The sequence below is a fragment of the Pseudorasbora parva genome, chromosome 23, assembly GCF_024679245.1.
Source record: "Pseudorasbora parva isolate DD20220531a chromosome 23, ASM2467924v1, whole genome shotgun sequence".
NCBI classification, from domain to species: Eukaryota; Metazoa; Chordata; class Actinopteri; order Cypriniformes; family Gobionidae; genus Pseudorasbora; species Pseudorasbora parva.
The window spans coordinates 23,628,286-23,653,196 of NC_090194.1; the positions used below are offsets into that span (position 1 = coordinate 23,628,286).

The 24,911-nt window shown below is 39.7% G+C and overlaps 1 protein-coding gene across 5 annotated transcripts in view; it reads left to right on the forward strand.

Annotated features, from left to right (window-relative positions):
* Window positions 1–24,911, forward strand: part of phldb2a (pleckstrin homology-like domain, family B, member 2a) — a 213,805-nt gene that overhangs the window by 11,286 nt on the left and 177,608 nt on the right. For all 5 annotated transcript variants that reach the window (XM_067433809.1, XM_067433808.1, XM_067433811.1 and 2 more), the window contains exon 2: window positions 23,518–23,633. In XM_067433809.1, the coding sequence (XP_067289910.1) occupies window positions 23,579–23,633 (55 nt within the window). In that variant the 5' untranslated portion in view covers window positions 23,518–23,578. The remainder of the gene's footprint in view (window positions 1–23,517; window positions 23,634–24,911) is intronic.

Sequence of the window (24,911 nt, forward strand, 5' to 3'; positions counted from 1 at the left end):
ACGTGTATCGATATTTTCTTACACCCCTAGTCTGAAGTGGCCTGGCCTGCTGTGTGAAAGTGATATAGTCTTAATGTTTGCTTGTTTATTGCTTTCTGTTTTTACATTGTAGTGTTTGTTTGTTTGTATGCAATTTCTAATTAAGTATTTTATCCTACTGTTTGTGAAGCACTGTGGGCAACATCTGTTGTATTATGCATGCTATTATATATATATATATATATATATATATATATATATATATATACACACACACACATATATTAGGGATGAAACGATTACTGGTTTCACAATAAACCACGATAAAATGTCCTGATGGTTAGTAATATCGTTTTAAATTTAATTATCATTAAAACCATCCGTGATTATCACAATTTTGAAAAATCGCTGTAAATCCTATCCAGTAGGGATGGGAGAGAGTGTTCGAGTACTCGAGTACTCGAACGTGGTATATTTCTCGGATTGGTTAATGCGGCATTTTGGATGTTAACTGAGGTCTGATTGGTTAGCATTAGACAGCACGCCTTCCAGACTGCGAAATAAAGTGAAAATAAAGTGCGCAGTGATGCCTGAAGCACTGTGAATGATCATGAAATACAGTGCAAGATGTGCAGTGCCAATCTGTCACATACACAGCATTATAATGAGAACATAATTGTAATATAATGTTGTACTATTCTCCGTGCTTTAGTGCTCTGTGTATCAGCGCGCTCTTACTGTCTATATTCTAATAATTAAAAAGAAGAAAACAGTATGGGCTGTGGCATTTTAATTCAGTTAGTTTTGGGCTAATGTAGGGTAATTGTGCGTATCATCTGTTGCCCAGTTTACGTTGTGACTCACAATATCAGGGTAATCTGCAGTTAAATATCAATATTCAGAAGTAACATTTTCATCAACTTTGATGTATTTAAATCTTCATATTTATGAGATTAGAATAACGCTATATGGTTGTTAAATTAAATAATTTACACTGACAAATTACAACTGCATTAAATAATGTTATGAGATTGTTTTAACTATATTTTTAATGCAATAAGAAACGTTGGAAAGAATGTTTAAACATGAAACTAAACTACCAGTAGGTGGCGGCAGGTCTTAATGAGTGAGTTATTGAGTCGGTTCGTTCAAACGGCTGATTCATTCATGAATGAGGCAGTCTTTTATGAACAAGGGGGTAATCTAGCGCTCGGAAAGCGTTCCACCCCTAGGGGCTGCCATTGCTTACCAAGCCATCACCTGCAGTTAGCATCCCATTGACTCCCATTCATTTTTGCGTCACTTTGACAGTGAATAACTTTACATCTGAGACGTTTAAAGAACGTCCATTTGTCCATTGTTTATTTCTAAAGAAACACGACAATGCATAAAAGGCTCCGTTACCTTGTATCTTACACTATCGCCCCGCAGAAGCTGTTTTTGTAAAAATAGGCTAACGATTGCGTCATAACCAACGCGACTCTGTCGCACAGTTGAGAAATTACCGTATAGACCTGAGGAGACGCTCGCAGGCAATCTTTTACTGTCTATGAGACAGTCGGGGGGACATGAAGACATAAAGTCTGATAAAGTCAAGGGGGAAGAATGGGGAGAAGCCCATAGTGAGCCAAAAGCAACGGGAGAAAACATTTAAACAACGTGATTCAGCTTTCACTTTCCACAACTACTAGAAGACCTACAGCTGTCAGACAGGCTGCTCACGTCACATCTACGTCGTCAAGCTCAGTCTGAGCCTGCGCAGTTCGCTCAGCCATCAGGAAGTGAGTGCTCCTATACTGACATCACTTAACGCCGTAGAAGTCAATGGGATTGCTCTGTCCATTTCTTTTACTGTCTATGTTTATGAAGAGGTCATTTGAATCTTTGATAGGGATGGCCCGATACCATTTTTTCCCAAACCGATACGAGTACGAGTATTCACATTTGTGTACTTGCCGATACCGAGTACCGATACCGATATTTCTACCACGAAAGTAATTACAGGCTACCAGAAAAGAAGACAGAAGACTATTTTAGAACACAGGCTGGAAGACTGTTTTTATTTTCTCTGCTTGTTTAAACAAGTCTAAAATAAATAATAAGTAAAATAATAAATGTAAGCAATTTCAAATAAAAAATAAATTATATATATTTCTGTGTAAACAAAAAGCCTCAATACTGGCACTGTCTTCACAACTGACAAAATATAAATAAAAACGTATTGTACAGTCAACAATATCAACTCAACAATATATCAATGAAATGTTTGACAGCGTCTTCAGCTTTCAATTTAACTCAATTTCAATGTAACTGTTGTGTATTCTCAATTAAACTACTGCATATTTCAATTAAACAACAATTAAACTATGTGGCACAGTGACAGCTCCCTTGTTTCAATTAAACAAACATTTCAGTCAGCAATGTGATCTGAACTAGCTTAGGTACTTTTTGGGAGAATGAAAGGCAGGTTCTTTTTGATGAACAAAATCATCTCTGCATGATCAGCTGTGATTCTGTTTCTGTCTTCATTCACAATATGTGACACTGGGCTGAACAGCCTTTCACTGTCAACACTACTGCATGGTGCTGAGAGGTATCTGGATGCTATTTTGGCCAGAGTAGGGAACCGGACTTTGTTAACTGCCCAGTATTGTAGTGGTTTGTCTTCTCGAGAAATTGTGGTCTCCCCTAGGTATGTCTCTAATTGTGCAGTAGAACCTGCTTGACTGTCCAGGCTGCTGCTTGCCTGGTCCCTGCGTGGTTTTCTGGCAGGAGGCTCGTGCAGGTCATGATTCTCCTCTTCTCTAGACGACCTCAACAGCTCACGCATCAGCATCTCCTTGGCATTTGCAGCAGTGCTGGTGTTAGAGAAAAAAAGATGTTTGTACCTATAACAGAGGGAGAAAAAAATGAGGCATCTGACAATAGGTAATTTATTATAATAATATAGCCTAATCAAATAATTTATTAATGAAAATTAAATCCTAAAATGTACTTTTCAGCAAGACATTGGCAACTTAACTCGCTATCTAGCACACACACGCACACAGACACACACAGACACACGCTCACAGACACAGATACACACAGACACACGCTCATAGACACACACACACACACACACACACACACACACACACACACACACACACACACACACACACACACACACACACACACACACACACACACACACACACACACACACACACAGACAGACACACACACAGATACAGACCCACACGCACGCACACACACACACACACACACACACACACACACACACACACACACACACACACACACACACACACAACACCTACCTGGGGTCGAGTAGAGTAGCGATGCTGTAGAGGGGTTGTTCTTCCACATCAGAAAATCGCCTCCTGACAGCTGCAGCTAAAGTCCCTTTCATAGTTTTGATGCCATGGTCATCGTCGGTCTCTCTAGACAGAAATCGCTGCAATACAGTGACAGCAGGAATCACATCTGCTGCCATAGCTTCAGAAGAGCTAACTTTTCGCGTTAACTCCTCAAACATACCCAGAACAGTTACAACCTTCTCCAGCAGTGCCCATTGGTGAGCCGTGAGATTATCAGGGAGTTCATGTTCGGACACAAAAACTCCTAGTGCCCGTTTCTGCTCAATCAGTGACTGGATCATGTAAAATGTACTGTTCCAGCGGGTCTGTACGTCCTGCTGTAGTCGTTTTGCAGGCTGACCGATCTCTAACTGAATGTCTTCGAGGCAGGAGTAGGCTAGAGGTGAATGTTTAAAATGGCCAACGATTTTGCGTCCGATAGCCAATGCATCAGCAACACTTCTCTGTGATAAAAGTCCTTCGTGGACCACCAGCTGGAGAGTGTGAGCGGCACAAGGTAGGCTGGGGAGTCCAGCATCATTCATGCCCTTAATCATATTTTTAGCGTTGTCTCGTAGCACAACGTGGACAGAGGTTTTCGGAATGCACCAGGTCTGAAGCATCCCATCGAACGCGTCTGCTATGGCTTTGCTGGTGTGCGAACCCCGAAACGGCTTTGCTTGTAAGGTGGCTTGGCGAAGAGTAAAGTTGTCATCAATCCACTGTACAGTTAAATTGAGCAGAGACATTGGGCAGACACTGCTTGACCAAATATCTGTTGTAAAACTGACGGTCGAAACGTCACGCAACAGGCCACTGACGTGCTTTTTCACGTCATTAAACACTTTCGGTAGCATAGCGGTGGTAATGTGATGGCGGCTCGGAATTTCGTATCGCGGCTCCAGTATGCCAAGAAGATGTCAATCCTATATTTTCAACAGCCGACAATGGCTGGTCATCAAGTGCAATAAAGTATGCAATTCCCTCTGTTATTTTTAGTGCCCGTGGATTATCTCTGGACATCTTCTCGCGCTTCTGTAAAACCTGTGTTAATGTTGGCTGCTGAGTTGCTTGTTTAGCTTGACTAAACTGTGTGTATTCAGCACTATGATGCGTCTTCAGGTGTTTAATTAGATTGCTGGTGTTAAACGATGTACTTTCTTTTCCTCCTCTCGACACCTTAGCTGAACATAACTTACAGTCTGCCTTGCTGCTGTCATCATCCCTTATCTTGAAATGGGCCCAAACCGCCGTATGAGTACGAGTACGAGTATATGAGGACGGTATCGACCCGATACCCGATGCCAGTATCGGTATCGGGCCATCCCTAATCTTTGATTCAACCGATTTATTCAAACGCTGAATCATTCATTAACACACTATTGCTGTGAGATGCGTTGTGGTTCTGATGTGGAAATATGATCTGATCTTGGAATTATTTTCGCTGCTGTAATAGAACAAAAGCAGTTTATATTGCATCTAAAATGTAAGTGACTAATTTTAATTAATTGTTTATGGAACTGTCATGAAATCGGTATCACATTTTCAGTTGTGATGGGAAAACAGCACTCTTGGTCGTGTCATGTGATGTTTTTTAACTGTATTATACGTTATAAAATATAAAAACCTTCACATTTTGAATATTTACTGCAGTATGTTACTGAGTTTCTCTGTACGAGCGGCGTTGGTTTGTTTCCATTTCTACCCGAGAGGCTGCATTCATATATTAGCCTATTATTATCCATTAATTATCCGAACAAACCTTAATCTTGAGCCCTGAAACTGATCAGAAAATGTAACGAAAATGTAACGAAATGTTGCAGAAATGTAGTGGAGTAGAAAGTAAAATATTTGCTGCAAAATGTAACAAAGTAAAAGTAAAAAGTATGCACTATTGATTCTACTTAAGTAAAGTACAGATACGTGAAAAATGTACTTAAGTAAAGTAACAAAGTATTTGTACTTCATTACATTCCACACTGGTCATTAGACACACTATTAGTTTGGAATGGTACTTGGTGTTTCCTATTGTTACTGTACTAGCATCTTGCGTTATCTAGACAATGCTGTCTCTCTAAGAAACTTTCAATTTGATCAGAATGTTTTTAACAGACAATAAGTGGATAAAATCGCTACTTACTTCTTGCAGGAATATAGTTGCCACTTCCTTCAGTTTAAGACGCTGAGCGAAGCTTGCTTGAAATGGGCCGAACAAACGAACAGTCCTGAATTAAATTGTTGTGGTATGGGATTATAAACATCAACCATGACTGTTGACATTTTTTTATCTGTGGGAAGGATATGTAAAGTCCTCAGGTCTCCTGAACAGCCTGGAACATGAAGTGTGTCCATGCGAGCTTGTACCTGATTCGCTCCATTTCCGCCTGACAATGAACATGTTTGGACAGATGCAAATGTTTTGGGCGTGCATATAAATGATCCCCAATGCTTGCATCACGGTTGGCGTTATGTTGAGAAGCACTTTTTCCGTGGAGTTTTGGATTCACGAGATTTACATAAGAAGTAGGAGGCAAAGATGTTTGAGACTCACAGTATGTGATGTCCATGTACTGAACTCTTATTATTTCACCTTGACACCTTGATAATTCAATTTTTCATTCTAGGGCACCTTTAATAATGCAGCAGTGTTTTTTTTTAACAGTAGAACTGTTTTAAAGTTGTTTCTCATGGATTCGAAAACGTGCAGTGATTTTGCTCACTTTGATCATGAAAAATAAAATTATGCGCAGCGCCAATCTGTCATGTAGGCTACATAGAATTATAATGAGAACACAATTATAGTGTTGTAAATTATCTGTGGTGTCATTGCCCGTGTATTAGCGTTGTTGTTAAGGGAAGATCACATTCAAAATGAGTTTCGTTTTCAAGCCTGCAAAACACTAGCATGGCCAAGTTCACGTGCCCATTTAGGTCCTATTGGGCAGATGTAAATTTTAATAGGCATATATATCTGATTAATCTCATATAGGATGCGTTTGACTGAGTTTATTAATTCTCTAGTTAAGCACTGCGGTAGGTGTATTAACAGTTTCAGTTCAAATACGATGCCGATCATTTACTGGGTTTTGAGACGGTTATTTAGTTTCTTTTTCAAAGATATTTATGCATCATAATCTAGCAGTTATTTTTTTATAGTCATATGTTCATATTTGTATAGACATCATGTTTTTGTTAGCATAAATTTTCGTAACTATTTTAGTCTTAAAATAGTTTCATATCTCCATGACGTGACGCCCCGCCCCCCACACAAGCCCTGCCCACGGTTAATCGATTATTCGTTTTTGAGACCTATCGATGATTGAAAAATAAAAAATGTACAAAAATGCCCATCCCTACTATCCAGTCTGGTGCAGGCGCCACGCAGCATGTGACGCAACGCTGTTTTCTGAATGAGAAGAACTGACAAAGAACTGAGGTGTGGCCATATTTTGGCTTTTTCAAAAGTCCTGAGGGAAAATGAATCGAAGATGCTTTGGTCACCCTGTCCGCAGCAGAACATGCCAGAAGAAAGTCGCTGTAATAGGGGAAACACTTCAAATCTGCGAAGATTTGCGAATGCAAATCTTTGACTTTTGGATTTTTGATATTTAATAAAATAAACTGTCAAATCATATTAAAATAGGGATATGATTTATTTCACTGGGATACTGTTTGGGCTCAAAATATGCTAGATTTAAATTTGTCATAGCTGATAGGACACTGATTAAAATATTGCTTGAACATATTTATAATGTTAGAGATTATATTTACACCAAATTATTATTTCTGCATTATGTGGTGCTATTGATGACGGCCAATATAAGGAAGGAAATCCCACAGAATACAATCTTACTTTTAAAAAGTGCATAGAGCTGTTTGATTTATTTGTTGTTTGTTGATTTTCAAATGTAAAACTTGTTGACATGTTTTCAGTGTGTGCATTGGTTCTTTTTGAACACTTTATCTAATTTGAACAAAACCGTGATAAAATTGATAACCGTGATAATTTAGGTCACTATAACCGTGATGTGAAATTTCCATACTGTTTCATCCCATATATATATATCATCCAGGGCACGAAGCTCCCGTTCCACCATATCCCAAAGATGCCCTATTGGGTTGGGATCTGGTGACTATGGGGGCCATTTTTGTACAGTGAACTCATCTTAAACTCATGTTCAAGAAACCACTTTGAAATGATTTGAGCTTTGTGACATGATGCATTATCCGTCTGGAAGTAGCCAACAGATGATGAGTACTCGGCGGTCATAAAGGGATGGACATGGTCAGAAACAATGCTCAGGTAGCTGTGGCATTTAAACGATGCCCAATTGGCACTGAGGGGCCTAAAGTATGCCAAAAAAACATCCCCTACACCATTGCACCACCACCAGCAGCCTGCACGGTGGCACTCTAGCATCTGAATGTCTCAACAGAAATCGAGACTCATCAGACCAGGCAACAGTCTTCAACTGTCCAAATTTGGTGAGCTCGTGCAAATTGTAGCCCCTTTTTTAAAATTTGTAGTAGAGATTGGTACCCTGTGGGGTCTTCTGCTGTTGTAGCCCATTCGTCTCATGGTTGTGCGTGTTGTGGCTTCACAAATGCTTTTGCTGCATATCTCGGTTGTAACTAGTGTTGTCACGATACCAAAATTATGACTTCGATACGATACCAGACTAAAATATTGATATATCGGTACTAAATCGATACCACAGTAAAAAAAAAAAAAAAAAAGATAAGATGCTTAATATGACAACAGAACTTGTTATTATTCATTGTTATTTTTTACTAAAAATTCATGTGGCCAGCATGTTCCTTAGGGTTGGGCATCGTTTTGATAAAATTATCTCACAAATTTTTGCTATCTCAATGTATTTTTTACAATGGGGTAACTGTGTTGCAATAGCTTACACACAGAACAAGAAAGCTTGATTTCGAATGGTAAATTGAATTTAAAAAGACGAGTAAACAGTAATAAAATAAGAACAAAAACAGATTACATTGCTTTATTTTTTAACAATCAAATAAGAAACTGAATAAAAAAATGCATAGTAATTACATTTAAAACATCATTGGATAATGTTACTCGTTCTTCCTGAACTGTTTGGTGTAGGCTATGTGTGTGCGCTTCAGATGTGAGCATGAAATCTGCGGGGATTAGTAGAATTAATTTATGTGCAATCCCGTGCGAAATTCAGACCGATCACACACTAACACTAACACACTGTCATGAGGAAAAAGTCCAGCAGAAGGCGCGTTCGTCGTGCTCAGAGGTTAACCGGGCTGAGTGAGAATATGCTTGTGTGTGTCAACTCGCTTTCAGTCAGAGAGGAGAACGCAGCTGGTATCGATACTGTAAAAACTGAGAATCGTATCGTTTCAGATATTCCAGTATCGATACATATCGAAATATCGATATTTTTGACAACACTAGTTGTAACGAGTGTTTATTTCAGTCAAAGTTGCTCTTCTATAAGCTTTAATCAGTCGACCCATTCTCCTCTGACCTCTAGCATCAACAAGCAGGGCCGGCGCTCCGCACACGCACATCACGCACTGCGCGTAGGGCACCAAGTGCTTGGGGGGGGGGCACCAAAAAATCTGGGTCGTGAAAAAATCATCACAATAGGCTAGCCTACTAGTATAAATAACACATAAAATATTTCTAAAAGCATGTTAATATACAAATGCAATACAAAAGTAATATAGGCTGTTATGAAGGACTGTCATGTGTACATAATAATGTACTATGATTGTTTAAAATCATGGTTTACCGCGAACTGAAAGTATTAGTAGATCCTTATCTATCGCAATCGTGCATAGACAATTCTAATGGAGAACGAGTATTCCTCTGTACTATAATTATTATAAGACATGTTTACATATATTTACCATGAGTGCTATATTCTTTGTTGTACATTCGCAAGCTAAATGTGTATGCTGTAAATGCACCGTTGTGTTGTTTACATAAAGGCAGCCGGAATGGCGCTAATGACGTTACGGCCGGGAGTTCGAGCCCCGCTCAGAACAGGATTCTTACATGATGATAAAATAAGCCTACATGACAATTTATAGGCTAGTAAGTGCGGATTTCATTTCTTGTGTAACAGTTTAGTACTTTGTACTGTTATTTGTCCATTGTTATCATAATTACACATCATTTATGTGTACTGCTATTGGCATCCTTTTGTATATTGTTATTTACCAATTTGTATGTATATTTTCAGAACCACAAACTTGCCCCGAGTTATGGTGGAGAATAAATGTTACAGAAGAAAAATCAGAGTCCTTATTGCATTCTAACTGGATGTGCCATAGTGATTGCAACCAATTACAACCAGACAATTTAAGTACTTCAAAACATAGGCCTAGACCAAATTAGCCGAGAAAAAGGTGAATCTCTGTGCCAGACTCCCTCTGGTTTTCAGTAGAATCCCTGAATATTTTGTCTTGTGGTTATCAATGGGGACGTGGCTCAGAAACTGTCATATGATGACCTGATAGCTGATTTTGCAGCTAGGAAATGTAGACGTGTGCCTCTGTAGGGCCTCTGACAACTGATGGTAGTGAAAATGTTTAATATAGTTCTATAGAACAGCAGAATGGACTCTTTATAGAGATGTAGTCCCTCTGTTGAGTAATTTGTACTGTGCAGTTATACATGGTTATTAGCAGTTTAAAACGTGCACTTTAAAATTCATACTTTATAAAATTCATAGACTTATTCTATTTACACAAAACTTTTTTTTTTGCACTTTTAACTTTCTGTGTTTACATTGTTCAGTTTCAATTATTCATTTGCAGCAGTTATTTTGGAAGTAAAGAGAACCTAAATAAGAAATTCTGAATGGTAGTTATTTCTTTGGTGGGTGGGTGTTTGTTTGGGGAGGGGAGGATAGGGTAGGGTGGGTTGGGTGGTGGGGTGTTGGGGGGGGGGGGGGGGGGGGCACTGCCAAGCATTTGTGCTTAGGGCACCCAAATGGCTAGCACCGGCCCTGTCAACAAGGCATTTCCGCCCACAGGACAGCCGCATACTGGACCTTTTTCCCTTTTCACACCATTCTTTGTAAACCCTAGAAATGGTTGTGCATGAAAATCCCAGTAAGTGCTGCAAATCATCACACAGAATGTATGTGGTCTGTACTGGCCCAATTCTGGAATTCTGGAGTTTAGTCTATTCCCAAGACTGTAAACTAAAGCAAGCTGTTAAACTTCAGAGAGCAGTGATTATACTACGCATTAGGCCTGCACGATATTGAAAAAAAAATTACATTGCAATATTTTTTCCCCCAACGATATATATTGCGATATTGAGAGCCATCAATCCAGGCTAAAGTCAATAATTACCATTCCGTGATATTAATAATTTCACTAATAAGCAAGCTTCATTACAAATGACAAAAAGAAATGTTGGAAAATATGTGCAAACATGAAACTAAACCTCCAGTAGGTGGCAGCAGGTGACCGTCTTAACGAGTGAGTCACTGAGTCGTTCATTCAAACGATTCATCCGAACGCTGAATCGTTCACACTTGTTGCTATGAGTGAGACGTGTTAACACGTAATTACGGATCTGCTATGAACGATTTTCACTGCTGAAATATAACAAAAAAACTAAATATTGCATCTAAAATGTAAGTGACTAAGTGATTGTTAATTAGTTATTTATGGAGCTGTCATATGAAATCAGTGTCATTTTCAGTCGTGATGGTATTCAGGAAAACGCTCTAGTGTTGTGAGTTCTCCTCGAGAGGCTGCCCGAGCGTGAACAGCGCGACCTTATTATCATCAGTTCATTATATATTATCCAAAATCGATCGCCACTTACACTAAATACATGCACAAACATTCTTGCATTTTGGTGATTCGCTAGTTATTTTTTGTTTTAATCAGGCTCTTGTCCGTCAGTCAAGTAAAATTCTTTCACTTGTCCCTTCAAAACACCCACATGTCCTGGACAAGCGTTAATGTCGAGCCCTGCTTTGTATTCGTCGTAAAGATCTTTGTGGTGCCGTTTTAAGTGAACAGACAAATTGGTGGTGTTTTCTTGTTTTGTGGCCACAAGACACTCAATGCAAAGTACCTCTTTTTGTTCAAGATCCTCCTTTATGTAGCCAAAATAGTCCCAAAAAGATGATTTCTGGTACGAACCTTTTTTTTTTTCCTCTTCGAATGTTTGGCCGTGAGCGGTGAGCTGCGGCACAGCGAACCAATCACTGTGCAGGCATGAGGAACGTGTGTTTACAACAAACTCGTGTTTACTGTGTGCTTCCTTAATACACCATGGGCTACTGCCATAGACCGTAAAAAAAATACTACTACCCTTCACATCGCATGTTCCGGCGATGTGACTATCGCACATATATCGTTCAGCCCTACTACGCATGATATGGAGACATAGTATGTAATTGTACACTCCTCCAGTCAAAGACATTGCTGATCAAATGATGTGCTTTAGGCCAGGAGGGAAAGGAGGGTTTCCATATTTTTGAGAGTTAGTGTCAGGTGGTGATGGAGAGAGTATTGCAACAGATCTGAGAATTTGGCACATTTGAGAGAGCCTGATCTATAAACACATAGCATAACATTGCAGCTAAAGTGACTCATCACCTCCTTCCAAATAACTGTATTGTTTCAATAACATTGAAGCAACTGCCATGCAACATCACAATCACACAATTATTAACAAATGAGGCAAGATGCAGAACATTCCCAGTGCTCTGCCTCTATCTGGATAAAACAATCAACTCAGCCCTTTGTTGGTTTAGAGGAAAGCCAAAGCTTTTTCAGGTGGCTGGCAATGGTGAACTCAGGGTGAACGACTGTTTTGCAGACAGCGTAAAATGATCCCCCACTTCCTGCGCAGACACCATAGGCAGCCACAAACTACAGGAGTGGGCTTCTCAGGAAAGTCTGATGGGAGTTTATGCAGTGTGTGTTTCAGGAAAAGCCTGTGCGCATACAGCATGACTTTTGCACACAACTGCCACATGTATAATAATCAATGTGCAAGACATGCTACACACACACACACACACACACACACACACACACACACACACACACACACACACACACACACACACACACACACACACACACACACACACACACAATTTGTTATATATGCAGCCATTTGCAAAGTTCTTTTTTTCTCACTAATGTACACAAAGCACCCCATATTGGCAGAAAAACACAGAATTGTTGACATTTTTGTAGATTTATTAAAAAAGAAAAACAAAAATATCACATGGTTCTAAGTTTTTAGGCCCTTTGCTGTGACACTCATATCTTTAACTTAAGCCGGGTGCACACTGTGCGATTTTGCCCACGATTTGGCCGTCTGGGACAAATTTAGCAAATCCTAAAAGATTCCTCTGATCCTAGGCTAAAATCTGACGTCTTTGGTCGTTAGTTTGACATGTTCACCGGCAGCCGATTAATGAGCGCTGCGATCAAATTTTACCTCAGATGAAATTCTGGCAGTGCCAGAAGATTTAGCACACAATCCTGCAGTGTGACTTCTCCTACGACGACCGTCAAATATCTCCGTTTTTCAAGACAAACTATGACCAAAACGAGTGCTAGAGATTTCTTTGTAGCCAACATTTCAGTCCCGCGTGTAATGCAGCTCACTGTCACTGAACATATGAATGAATATTCATTGCTGATATGAAACTCCGGGTGAGTTTTCTTGCGCGTGTCCGTTTTTAGCGCGCCTTCACTATCGTGCAGTCTGACATTAATGTCAACTGAGATCTTACAGTGTGACATGGCGATGATGTTCGTACAGTCTGACAAGGGACATTCGCAAAGGATTTTGAAAAATCGCACCGTGTGCAGGACCCATTAGGTGCTGTCCATTTCTTCTGATCATCCTTGAGATGGTTCTACAACTTAATTTGAGTCCAGCTGTGTTTGATTATACTGATTGGACTTGATTAGGAAAGCCACACACCTGTCTATATAACCTTACAGCTGACCTTACAGCTCATAATGCATGTCAGAGCAAATGAGAATCATGAGGTCAAAGGAACTGCCTGACTGCTCTGGGATGATTATTACACTTTACAACAAATAGATATAAATAATACTGTATTAGTCCTGGTGGCCGTTAAGAGTTGCTATGGCTACAGTAAACACATTCAGCTGCTGCTGGAGGAAACAGCGGCGACATTTTTGATGCGGCAGACAAACTGCATGTGACAAAATGATTGCGATTGAAAGTCATCACATGTAAACATCAGATCGGTTTAGATAACGTCTCATGTAAACAGTCCTTTCAATCGGTACACTTAAAAATGATTACATGTCCTTCACTGATTTGGAGGAGCAGTCGCGTGAAGTCCTAACGTTACATCACCGGACTAATTTGCCTAATCTTCTCGGAACTTTATCGCGGTCGAAACGCAGACAGCTGCAGGTCTGGGGGGGAGAAAAGTTCCTGTAAAAAAGTTCCTGGTACAAATTGTTCCAGGTAATTTTGGTGGAAACGGGGCTTTATTTATTGTTTTTCTTGCTGTTTTATTTTGTATTTTTTATTCTATCTTTGTTTTAGTCTGTATTTATTTTCTTTTTTTTCTTTACAGCACTTTGGATAGCTTTGCTATGGTTAAATGTGCTATATAAATAAAATTTACTTACTTACTAATATTCTCTGGTCGGATGAGACCAAGATAGAACTTTTTGGCCTTAATTCTAAGTGGTATCTGTGGAGAAAACCAGGTACTGCTCATCACATGCCCAATACAGTTCCAACTGTGAAGCATGGTGGTTGCAGCATCATGCTGTGGGGGTGTTTTTGAGCTGCAGGGACATGACGACTGGTTGCAATTCGAGGGAAAAATTAATGTGGCCAAGTACAGGGATATCCTGGACGAAAACCTTCTCTAGTGTGCTTAAGACCTCAGACTGGGCTGAATGTTCACCTTCCAACAAGACAATGACCTTAAGAACACAGCTAAAATAATGAAGGAGTGGCTTCACAACAACTCCGTGACTGTTCTTCAATGGCCCAGCCAGAGCCCTGACTTAAACCCAATTGAGCATCTCTGGAGATACCTGAAAATGGCTGTCCAACAATGTTTACTATCCAACCTGACAGAACTGGAGAGAATCAGCAAGGAGGAATGGCAGAGGATCCCCAAGTTCAGGTGTGAAAAACGAATGGCTGTATTAGATCAAAAGGGTGCTTCTACTAAATACTGAGCAAAGGGTCTGAATACTTAGGACCATGTGATATTTCAGTTTTTCTTTTTTAATAAATCTGCAAAAATGTCAACAATTCTGTGTTCTTCTGTCAATATGGGTAGTTGGTGGTCACTTTTTAAAGAAACACTATACGCCTATAGACTGTCATGTAATATACATGCACATTACATCACCGCTTTCACATTTTTGTTGTTTACACGGAGATGATAAGGGTATCGTTTTCAAAAACTTTGGATCCTGTTTTTAAAAGTTTGCATTTTCGGGCCCCAAAGCAACCTTGGCATGTAAATAAATGGCCAAAACACAAAAAAGTTGAAGTTGAAAACGGTGTTGTGTAAACAGCCCCTTATTCATTCAGAACTATTTGCAGAATACGAATGTGAAACATGTACAAAAATGAAAGGCACGAATTATCGCGTGAATGGCGTAATAGGCTTATCGTACAATGCGATGGAGGCATTGCCCCTCTTCGGAGGAAACGCCCCTGACGTGGTGTATTAGAGAGAGAGACAGTAGGTATGTTTCCATACATCTGTTTTTAGAAATGGATGTATTAAATAGGGATGGGAATTTCTGTCAATTTCTCATTTCGATCATCGATAGGTCTCAAAAATGAGTACTCAATTACTCGTGGTACTCATATGGTCTGTTGTTTCTGGAAGAAAGCACTGAACGCAACAGAGAAAATAAATAAATACAAATAAAAATTTCCATGTAATTAGATTTCACAAACTTAATTCCTATTGACCAGCTCACTTAGCACAGCGTTCGTGGCTCGACTTTTCCAAGATGGCGTCTGTCTGTAAACACGTAATGTACTGTCTTTATAAAGTATCTTCTTATTAAACTGTTTGTATGTAGGACCCTCATTATGCTACCGTGTTAGTGTGAGGTAGGGCTGGGCGATATGGCCCCAAAAAATTATCATGATATAATTTACCATATCAGCCGATATCGATAAATATAACGATACATGTAAAATCTTAATTTCTTTAAAGTTTAAAGGCATATTTGCATATTGTGTGTGTGTGTGTGTGTGTGTGTTGTAAATATAATTTATTCTGAAGCAATATTCTCACCAGTGTTCAATCAGCTTTGACATATTTAAATCAGCATATTTGTGGTTTTTATTTTTATTAAATCATTTTAAATTTGTGATATTTTCACCTTTTATAAAGGGCATTTTCCCTTAATCTTATTAAATATAGGCTATGCTTCAGGTTTCGTTTTATATTTGTAATTTTGATCAATACATTAAATTAAAATAAGACACTATAAGGCCTGTTACCAATCAAATTAAATAATTTACACTGAAAAATTGCAACTGCATTAAATAATGTTTTGAGATTTGTAGTTTTGAATAGACAAATAAGACATGTGGAAAGTATGTTTAAACATGAAATTTACCAGTAGGTGGCAGCAGGTGGCCGTCTTAATGAGTGAGTCATTAAGTCGTTCATTCAAACGATTCATTCAACTGCTGAATCGTTCAGTAACACACATCTTGCTGTGAGACGTGTTACAGTTCTGCTGTGAACGATTTTCGCAGCTGAAATAGAACAAAAAAAAAAGAAGCTCAATATTGCATTATATATACTTAATTGTGTAAGTAAAACACTAAAAATGCAAACGGGCAAAAAAAGCGTTTTAAGTTAAGAAACATTTTGAGTCCCCCTTCTCTTGCCTCACATTGGATTGGTCCACCGTGCATCTCACCGACACACACATTATTCATTTTAAACATCGAATGAAATTATTTCTCTTTTGATACTGGCGATGCTGAGTCATTAATACATCACCAAAGACAAACAATTATGATAGCAATGTACAAGTCCGATGTTTTATTGATTATTGTTTGGAAACGTTAGCTTGTTTTAAGTCACCCACTACAGCTAAAAAGATAAGCCAGTGTGTGAATGTAGTTAATGTAGATTTACCGCTGTGTTGGGCTCAATGTTATATGCATTGACGCCGGTGAGATATTTGGCATGCTAAATATCTGGACCTGTCGGCGATTGAAACTCCTGCTGTGTGAACTGCGTTCTGACTGAAAATTACACAAACAGCCAATGAGAGAGTGAGATACAGGGCAGCAGGAGGTTCAGGGAGGAGTTATAGAGCAAAATATCAGTATTTTAATAGATATATTTACAATTATATCAAACAGAAACAAAGGCCAAACATTTGCACATCCAGCCACAGCAGCAGCACATTACTAAATTGTTTATTTACCTCAAACTGTCTTTGCAGAACACAATCCTGGCTCCCTCTGTCTCTCCAACAATTTCTTCCGCCATAATCTTATTTCTTTTTCTCCACAAATCAGCGCACATACAATTTGAAGCAATTTTTGTGCAGTTTATAATTTTAAATAACAATTCCAAGTCTCGCGTGAGAACTCCGGTCTGACGCACGTATGATCTTGCGTTGTTTACTTGTCACATCGCACGCGTAGTTGGGAAACGTAGTTTGCGCACGGGTGAAAGAGAGTTGTCGGTGATTCTTTTCTTCTTGTTCAGTCATGCAGTGTGAACTCCTTTGTCGTCAAACCATCGTGCAGTGTGAACACAGCAGTGACTGAATGATACCCCAGATAGTCACGCAGTGTGAAAAGAGCAGTGACCCTACGAGTTTGAAAATCGTGCTGTCTGAACTAGGCTTTACGTCACAGCTGTTTCTCACTGCAGCGCGCGCTTACTGCCAAGGAAATTGTAAAATGGCTACCTTATGGCAGCGCGTGTTCACTGACTAGACTGCGACATGCGTTATAGCATGTGCTCACTGTCAGAGCATAACGCCGTCGTAACATGGCTGCCAAGCCCTGCGCCTTTTTCACTCTATCACTTCTCCCAGTCCCCTCTATTCAGGCAGCTGAAGAGGTTTAACACTGTAGGCAATGTGTCCACTACACAGTGTGTACCTCGGTATAAGCACTGTTAATTCAATGCCACAAAATCACTCATAAATCCCGCCGCGGCCAGATTACCACCATTACAGCCCTGCATTCATGCCTGAGCCTGACGGGCCCCAACATTTTTACGCCCCCAGGGCCGGGCTTCGGGCCAATTTTTACATCATACCTAAAACATGGGCCGGGCTTCGGGCCTTTTTTAGGCTTCTCCTTTGTTTTATATTTATTTTATTAATTAGAAAGAACAATGAGATGTGCTGCGCTGATGGAAACAACATGAGACCATATAGCTTACGTGACTGTCAAGACATGGCTCGCACAGGGTTTAAGAGTCCGTGCCAGCAGCAGCGCGCTTCTCTTCAGCGCACCTGCTAGAGTTAAGGCCTTTTTACAACTGGTTCCTTCATTTGTTTTCTCTGACCAGGTATCTATGTGATTGCGAAATGACCAGGAGTAGGCCTAAATGCCTTCCGAGATTCTTTCGAGACATAGCCTATTTAATACGATCACTAAACAAATCAATTCAGAAGTATGAAAGCATTTCAGATGAAACCGGACAAATGTAAATTTATCTGGTTGTTTTAACCACGTGTAAATTTTACTCCTGGCAAACAGTTAAAAAATAAATGTGTGAGAGCATGTTATGGGCTATATGTTGTAGTCAGATAGATATGATTTTGCCACTGCAACACGCATCGCTGCAAATGAGTAAAGCAAGCCAACGTAAATGGCTGTAAATGAAACTTAAAGTAAATCTTAGGTGCTCAAAAACACAATGATCTTCAATAAAAATTAATGAGACTAAATGATCTTACCAGTGCTTAGGTTGCTTTCTCATATTGCGGTCTTTGAATTTGAATTGAGCTCATGAATAAAATGCATCTTGAATCCTTTCCTTTCGTTGATGTGAACTCTGTTAAATGAGCATATACCGCGGGAATTCAAGATCTGATTTATATTCATTTTGTGGAGGTGTAAGGTATAATACAACCTGCATAATCTTTTTTTTTTTTAATTTAATTTGTTTAGATTGTTTAGCTCGTTTCGTTTACAGGTGCGCTTTGCAAGCTGTATCAGCCTGCCTCAGCTTGTCAAAAATGCCTTTAACTGTGGTGGTAATAGTAGGCTAAATTAACAACCATTGTGATGCTTGAAGTGTTTTATATCTATGCATTTTATTATAGGCAAGACAAGTCAAGAGTTTATTTGAGAGGCTAAATCGATTAAACATACGGCTAAAGGGATAGTTCACTTTGAAATTAAATTTTGATATGTTTTAGCTTACCTAATGGGCATCCGAGATGTAGGAGTATTTGTTTCCCCAGTAGTTTCAATTTTGATCATTTTAGGTCAAAAACCGTTCTTGTCTGTGCCTCACATAATTGCAGGTCTATGGTCACCACCTCAAAGAGCATACACAGAGAAGTCCAAATTAAAGAATTCCCCATCGTAAGTACACATTAATGGCCTAAAACACGAAACGAGGGGTTTGTGTAAGAAAACAAACAGTATTTATATCATTTTTACCTCTTGTACACCACAGGAAAAACGCACGCGCGCCCTCGGATCAGTCGGACGTAGTGGTGTACAAGAGGTAAAAAAGATATAAATACTGTTCGTTTTCTCACACAAACCGCTCGTTTCGTGTCTTATGCCATTGATGTGTACTTACGATGTTGGGATTGTTTAATTTGGACTTCTCTGTGTATGCTCTTTGAGGTGGTGACCATAGACCTGCATTATGTGAGGCACAGACAAGAACGGTTTGAGCTAAAATGATCAAAATTGAAACTACTGGGGAAACAAATACTCCTACATCTCGGATGCCCATGAAGCAAGCTAAAACATCAAAATTTAATTTCAAAGTGAACTATCCCTTTAACTCACTGTCGGCCACTGGTTGCTTGGTCATCACTTAAAAACTTTCATTTAACAAACAAAAAATTGCTCTAAACATTTATCTAAATTAACTTAATAAAGAAATGTAACTAATATTTCTTTAGTATAAAGAAATAGAACTAATTTGACATTAAAAACAATTTTAATGGCTGTAACAATGTAAAAAAAAAAAAAAAAAAACTTGGCCTCTAGTCGGACACGGGCCGAGAATTTTGATAAGCCGTCGGACACGGGCCGGGCTAGGGTCTCAGCGTCTCGGGCCAGGACCAGGCAAGGGCCTAGATTTGAGGCCCGTGCAGGGCTCTAACCACCATGGACTTCCTTATATTCTCCCAGTTCCCTTGGTTCAGGTGACTGAAGATGTAAATATTGCAGTCAACTAGCCTGTTGTCAAACATACTCTTCTGCACATGTGCTCTCGGTCTAGACTAGAGCATAACGGCATTGTAAAATGGTTTCAATACCACCTGGACTTCCTTACATTCTCCCAGTTCCCTTAGTTCAAGTGGCTGGAGATGAAAATATTGTAGTCGACTAACCTGTGGTCAAACACGCTCGCTCTGCACACTAACGTTGTTGCGCGTTTACTCCTTGTGCCATGAGTACTCTAATAAGTTTGTGCCCAGTACACAGTGCGCGCCACTGTACATTATTTACAACAAATCACAAAAAGAGCTTTTTCTATGTAGGAAATGTGCCCACTTTAAAGCACACTTGCGCCACGAGCACTATGTGAGGCACGCGCCCACTGCAAAGCCTGCGCCACCAAACATAAACATTATCCACGCACGCTTCACGAGTCCAGGTCTGGCAGGCCATTCCTGGTATATCAAATCATAGTCATAGTATTTCGCTCATAGTCTGCGGGAGGATGGAAGCATGTGTCAGAGTACGACATATTATGAATAATCAATGAGTTTGGCGTAAAACTTTCAAACCCTTAGCAATCACAGTATACAATGGCTTATGTACACTCACCTAAAGGATTATTAGGAACACCTGTTCTCATTAATGCAATTATCTAATCAACCAATCACATGGCAGTTGCTTCAATGCATTTAGGGGTGTGGTCCTGATCAAGAAAATCTGAACTCCAAACTTAATGTCAGAATGGGAAAGAAAGGTGATTTAAGCAATTTTGAGCGTGGCATGGTTGTTGGTTCCAGACTGACCGGTCTGAGTATTTCACAATCTGCTCAGTTACTGGGATTTTAACGCACAAACATTTCGAGGGGTTTACAAAGAATGGTGTGAAAAGGGAAAAACATCCAGTATGTAAACATCGCACATTTGCCCAGCGGATTGGTTTTTCACAGTTGACCTGATAGGTGCTTACGCAAAAATTCAGATAGCACCCTGTCACAGGCCATTCTTGAGATTCACATTCGAGGGTCAGAATTATCAGTACACAGTCCTACCATTTGGGTTATCCCTGGACATTTGCACTTTTACAAAGTCCGTGGATGCAGCTCTAGCACCACAGAGCTACTGATACAGTGGTATGAGACAGTGCACTTCCACACAGGGTTGATGGTTCGAGCCCCACTCTTACAGGCTTCTCAGTGAGTCTCAATTTAGAGATTTTTCCTCTGTTATACTGTAGGCAGTGTGTCCATGATACAGTGTGCACCCCTGCATGCATATAGCACTGTTAACTCAACTACCTCTACAATTAGCTTGTCATAGCCCAATCAGAGGCACAGTTGGCTCCTCAACCATCTAGAATGTTTGGGTCTCAGGATCAGTGCTGCCAAGAGCTCAATGTCTCCCACCCAGAATATTTTTTTCCTGGAGATAGTCGTAGACTCAATACAAATGAGAGCATGGCTTGCGTCACAGCATACCCTCTCCATCCAGAGCTTGCATTCTTCTCAAGCATTTTCAGAGGATGCTCGGCCTTATGGCCTCAGTATCAGCAGTACTCAAAATGGGTCTATTGTACATGTGCCCCCTTCTACGCCGGTTGAATTCCCGCGTTCCGGCTAACGCATGGCGATCAGGCCAATTTTGCATCAAAGCGAACCACTTTCAAACTGTGTCAAAGCTCTGGCTCCTTGGAAGGCGACTGCCTGGTACCAGACAGGTGTGATTATGTGCGCTTTCTTTAAGGGGCCTGGAGGCTGAACCCACCTCTCCCCCCATCCCCTCAGTTCCTATATTGAACCTTGCCACAGTATTAGAAGCTATGAAGGTCTCCCCATTCAAACCACTTTAATCTGGGAGCATAAAGCACCTCTCACTCAATCCGCTTTTCTGCTGCACTGGCCTCTGTCAAGCGAGTGGGTGATTTACAGGGTGGGTGACTTTAGGGTCGTCCTCAAGCCAAAACAGGTTTATGTTTCTAAAGTTCTTTCCACTCCCTTAGGGCACAGGTCATTTCTCTATTGGCCCTGCCCGTGTCACAAGACGAAAAGGATGCAAATCTGCTCTGCCCAGTTAGAGCACTGAGACTATCTATAGCATTTCGCCCTCTTTCAGGCTGTTGGAACAGCGCTTTAGTGGCGCACTAAAAGTTACGCTGTCACGAATCATAGACTGTCACACTAGATATTATACGCTATCTCACTGGCTTATAAGTCTAATGTCTCCTTTGCCCTTAGGCATCAAAAGCACATTCCACTAGATGCATGGCCTCGTTGTGGGCATGGTCATGTGGCCTTCCTATGTAAGATATCTGTGCGGCGGCAGGCTGGGCCTCTCCGTCCACTTTTATCAGATTCTATAATTTGGAGGTTCCTGCTTACGGGTGGACATTTTTCTCCATTTAATAGGCTCATTCACCATTCTATAGGACTGAATTACTTCCTATCGTGTCCCCTTCTTCATTTACAAATTGTTTTCACAAACATGTTACATCATATCACAGGCACGACTATGTCCGGTCAGGTGTTCATACGGCCCGATCCTATCCGGGCTTATTCATTCCCTTATAAAGAGCCCCCTCTTGTTGGCCTTATTAAGGATTCACTGTTACCCCTTTTAGTGTCTCTGGTTTCTCAGACCAGGTTGAGTCAGTCAGCACGCACAAATTAAATTGGGTTCCCTTACGCAATACGAGAGACCTCTCAAAAGGAAACATACTCGGTTACTCACGTATCCTCAGTTTCCTGAGAAAGGGAGTTGTTTTCTGCGTCGTGCTTGTGCTTCTCAGGGTATTGCTTCAGTAAATTTTTAAACCTGAATCCTATGGTGAAACAGTCTTTTATAGCCTCTGCTAATTCATGAGACCCTTTTCGGCGGGTTTTCTTCTACCCTTATTGGCTCGCTCTCAGCCACCTCACCATAGGTTCCTGCAGTTGCCGCAGCTAAGCCAATCAGTGCGTAGCTCGCTCTGTTGTTCTGCTGTGCAGCGGCACTGCGTTTTGCATAGATACTTATATGAATAAAAGTTTTGCTTCATATTCTCGAGAAAAAGGACCTTTTCCCATACGCAATACTCATTCCCTCTCTCAGGGAACCGAGGTTACGTGAGTAACCAAGTTCGTAATCTGCAGAAAAGGACACGAATGCGCATGAACGAATGAACTTGACCTCGCTAGTCTAATGTAACTCTTATTGTGGATTTCCTTTAACAGTGCGCTGATACGGGGAACTAAAGCACAGAGAATACAACGTTCAATTACATTCTTTTTATAATGCTATATAACAGATAACAGATGGCGCTGCACATCTTGCACTGTATTTCATGATCACAGTGATTTCAGGCATTAATGCAGCACGCTTCCTTTCACTTTATTTCCCCCAGACTTAAGGGGAAAAATTCTGAATTCTGCAGTCTTCTGAAAGACTCTGTGGACTTTGCTTTAGTAGAAACTTCAAACTGGATCTGAAATCTGAGCTCTTTCTGGATCTGTTTTTTCACTTAATCAAGAGGCTGTCTCTCTTTTTCTCATTCTGTCTTATTGAGCTGAATTTGTTTCAAGATGTGAAGAGGGAAAAGAGTTTTTCTTCAAAATACCATAGCTCTTTGTCATTTTATGTAACTTTATTTGGTCATAACTTTAATACTACTGTAAATGTGTATCATTCTTGTGGGCTTGTACATCTGAGGTAATGATTTATTACGGCTTAATTTCCTTACCAGGGCCTTGGACTTGAGCACAATGTTTTTATGTTAAAATAATTATGTGTGTGTGATGTGATTCTCCTCAGGGTATACTCTTTATCTGGGTAAATATTTTTCCGTTTCAACCACCCAGAAGAGGCAAATCACATGAAGAACATGCTGCCAGAAAAGACTGCAGGACCTGCACTATCTCTCAGTACGGGTGAGTGACCTCTTCTTCCACCATCCTCCCGATCAGCTCTTTGGTTTGGATCCTTTCTGCTGCCTTTTCATAAACAGTCACTTGCTTAGAGCCTAATTGTTCCTGTCCATTATCATGCTGCATGCTGCAGTGTTTTATACACGGGAAGGAAGAGTGCAGTTCAGTTAATTTTTTCGGCCCTTCTGTGCTATTTTGTTTGTTTGCTTGTCTGATAAAAATGCAAATATGCTCATCAGTCCCAATCTCCTTCTTGTTTTCTTCTTCCCAGTCACTTTTAAATATTACCTGTAATTTTCCACAAATAGAAATAGGGCCTTAAGCTCTTAATAGTTATGTACTTTTAAAAAAATGTCAGTGAAAGGAGTTGCTTAAACTTCTAAAGCCCTATTCGGATGGGATTAGTTTACCATGTGGAGGTGGGGGCAGTGGTGGAGGAAGTACTGAATCTTAGTACTTAAGTAAAAGTACAAATAACCAGAGCCATATTTACTTTAGTAAATATGTACTACAATGACAACTACTTAAGTAAAAGTAAAAAAGTACTTGATTTTAAATGTACTTTAAGTATTAAAAGTAAAAGTACTTGTATAACAATTTATTAACTATATTCTAATAATTAAAAAGAAGAAAACAGTATGGGCTGTGGCGTTTTAATTAAGTTAGTTTTGGGTTAATGTAGGCTAATTGTGCTTATCATCTGTTGCCCAGTTTTTATTCTGACTCAATATCAGGGTAATCTGCATAGTTAAATATCAATATTCAGAAGTAACATTTTCATCAGCTTTGATGTATTTAAATCTTCATATTTATGAAAATTAATCTTAAATATAGGATATGCTTTAGCTTCCCTTTTATAATCTTAAATTTGATAAATTAATAATTTGAATATCGCTATAGGGTTGTTAAATTAAATAATTTACATTGACAAATTACAACTGCATTAAATAATGTTATGAGGTTGTTTAAAACATATATGTTTAATACAAATAAGAAACGTTGGAAAGAATGTTTAAACATGAAACTAAACTACCAGTAGGTGGCAGTAGGTCTTAATGAGTGAGTCATTGAGTTGGTTCGTTCAAACGGCTGATTCGTTCATGATTGAGGCAGTCGTTTATGAACAGGTCATTGAATCTTTGATTCAACCGATTCATTCAATCATTCAATTCATTTAAACGCTGAATCATTCATTAACACACTATTGCTGTGAGATGCATTGTGGTTCTGATGTGGAAATATGATCTGATCTTGGAAATATTTTTGCTGCTGTAATAGAAC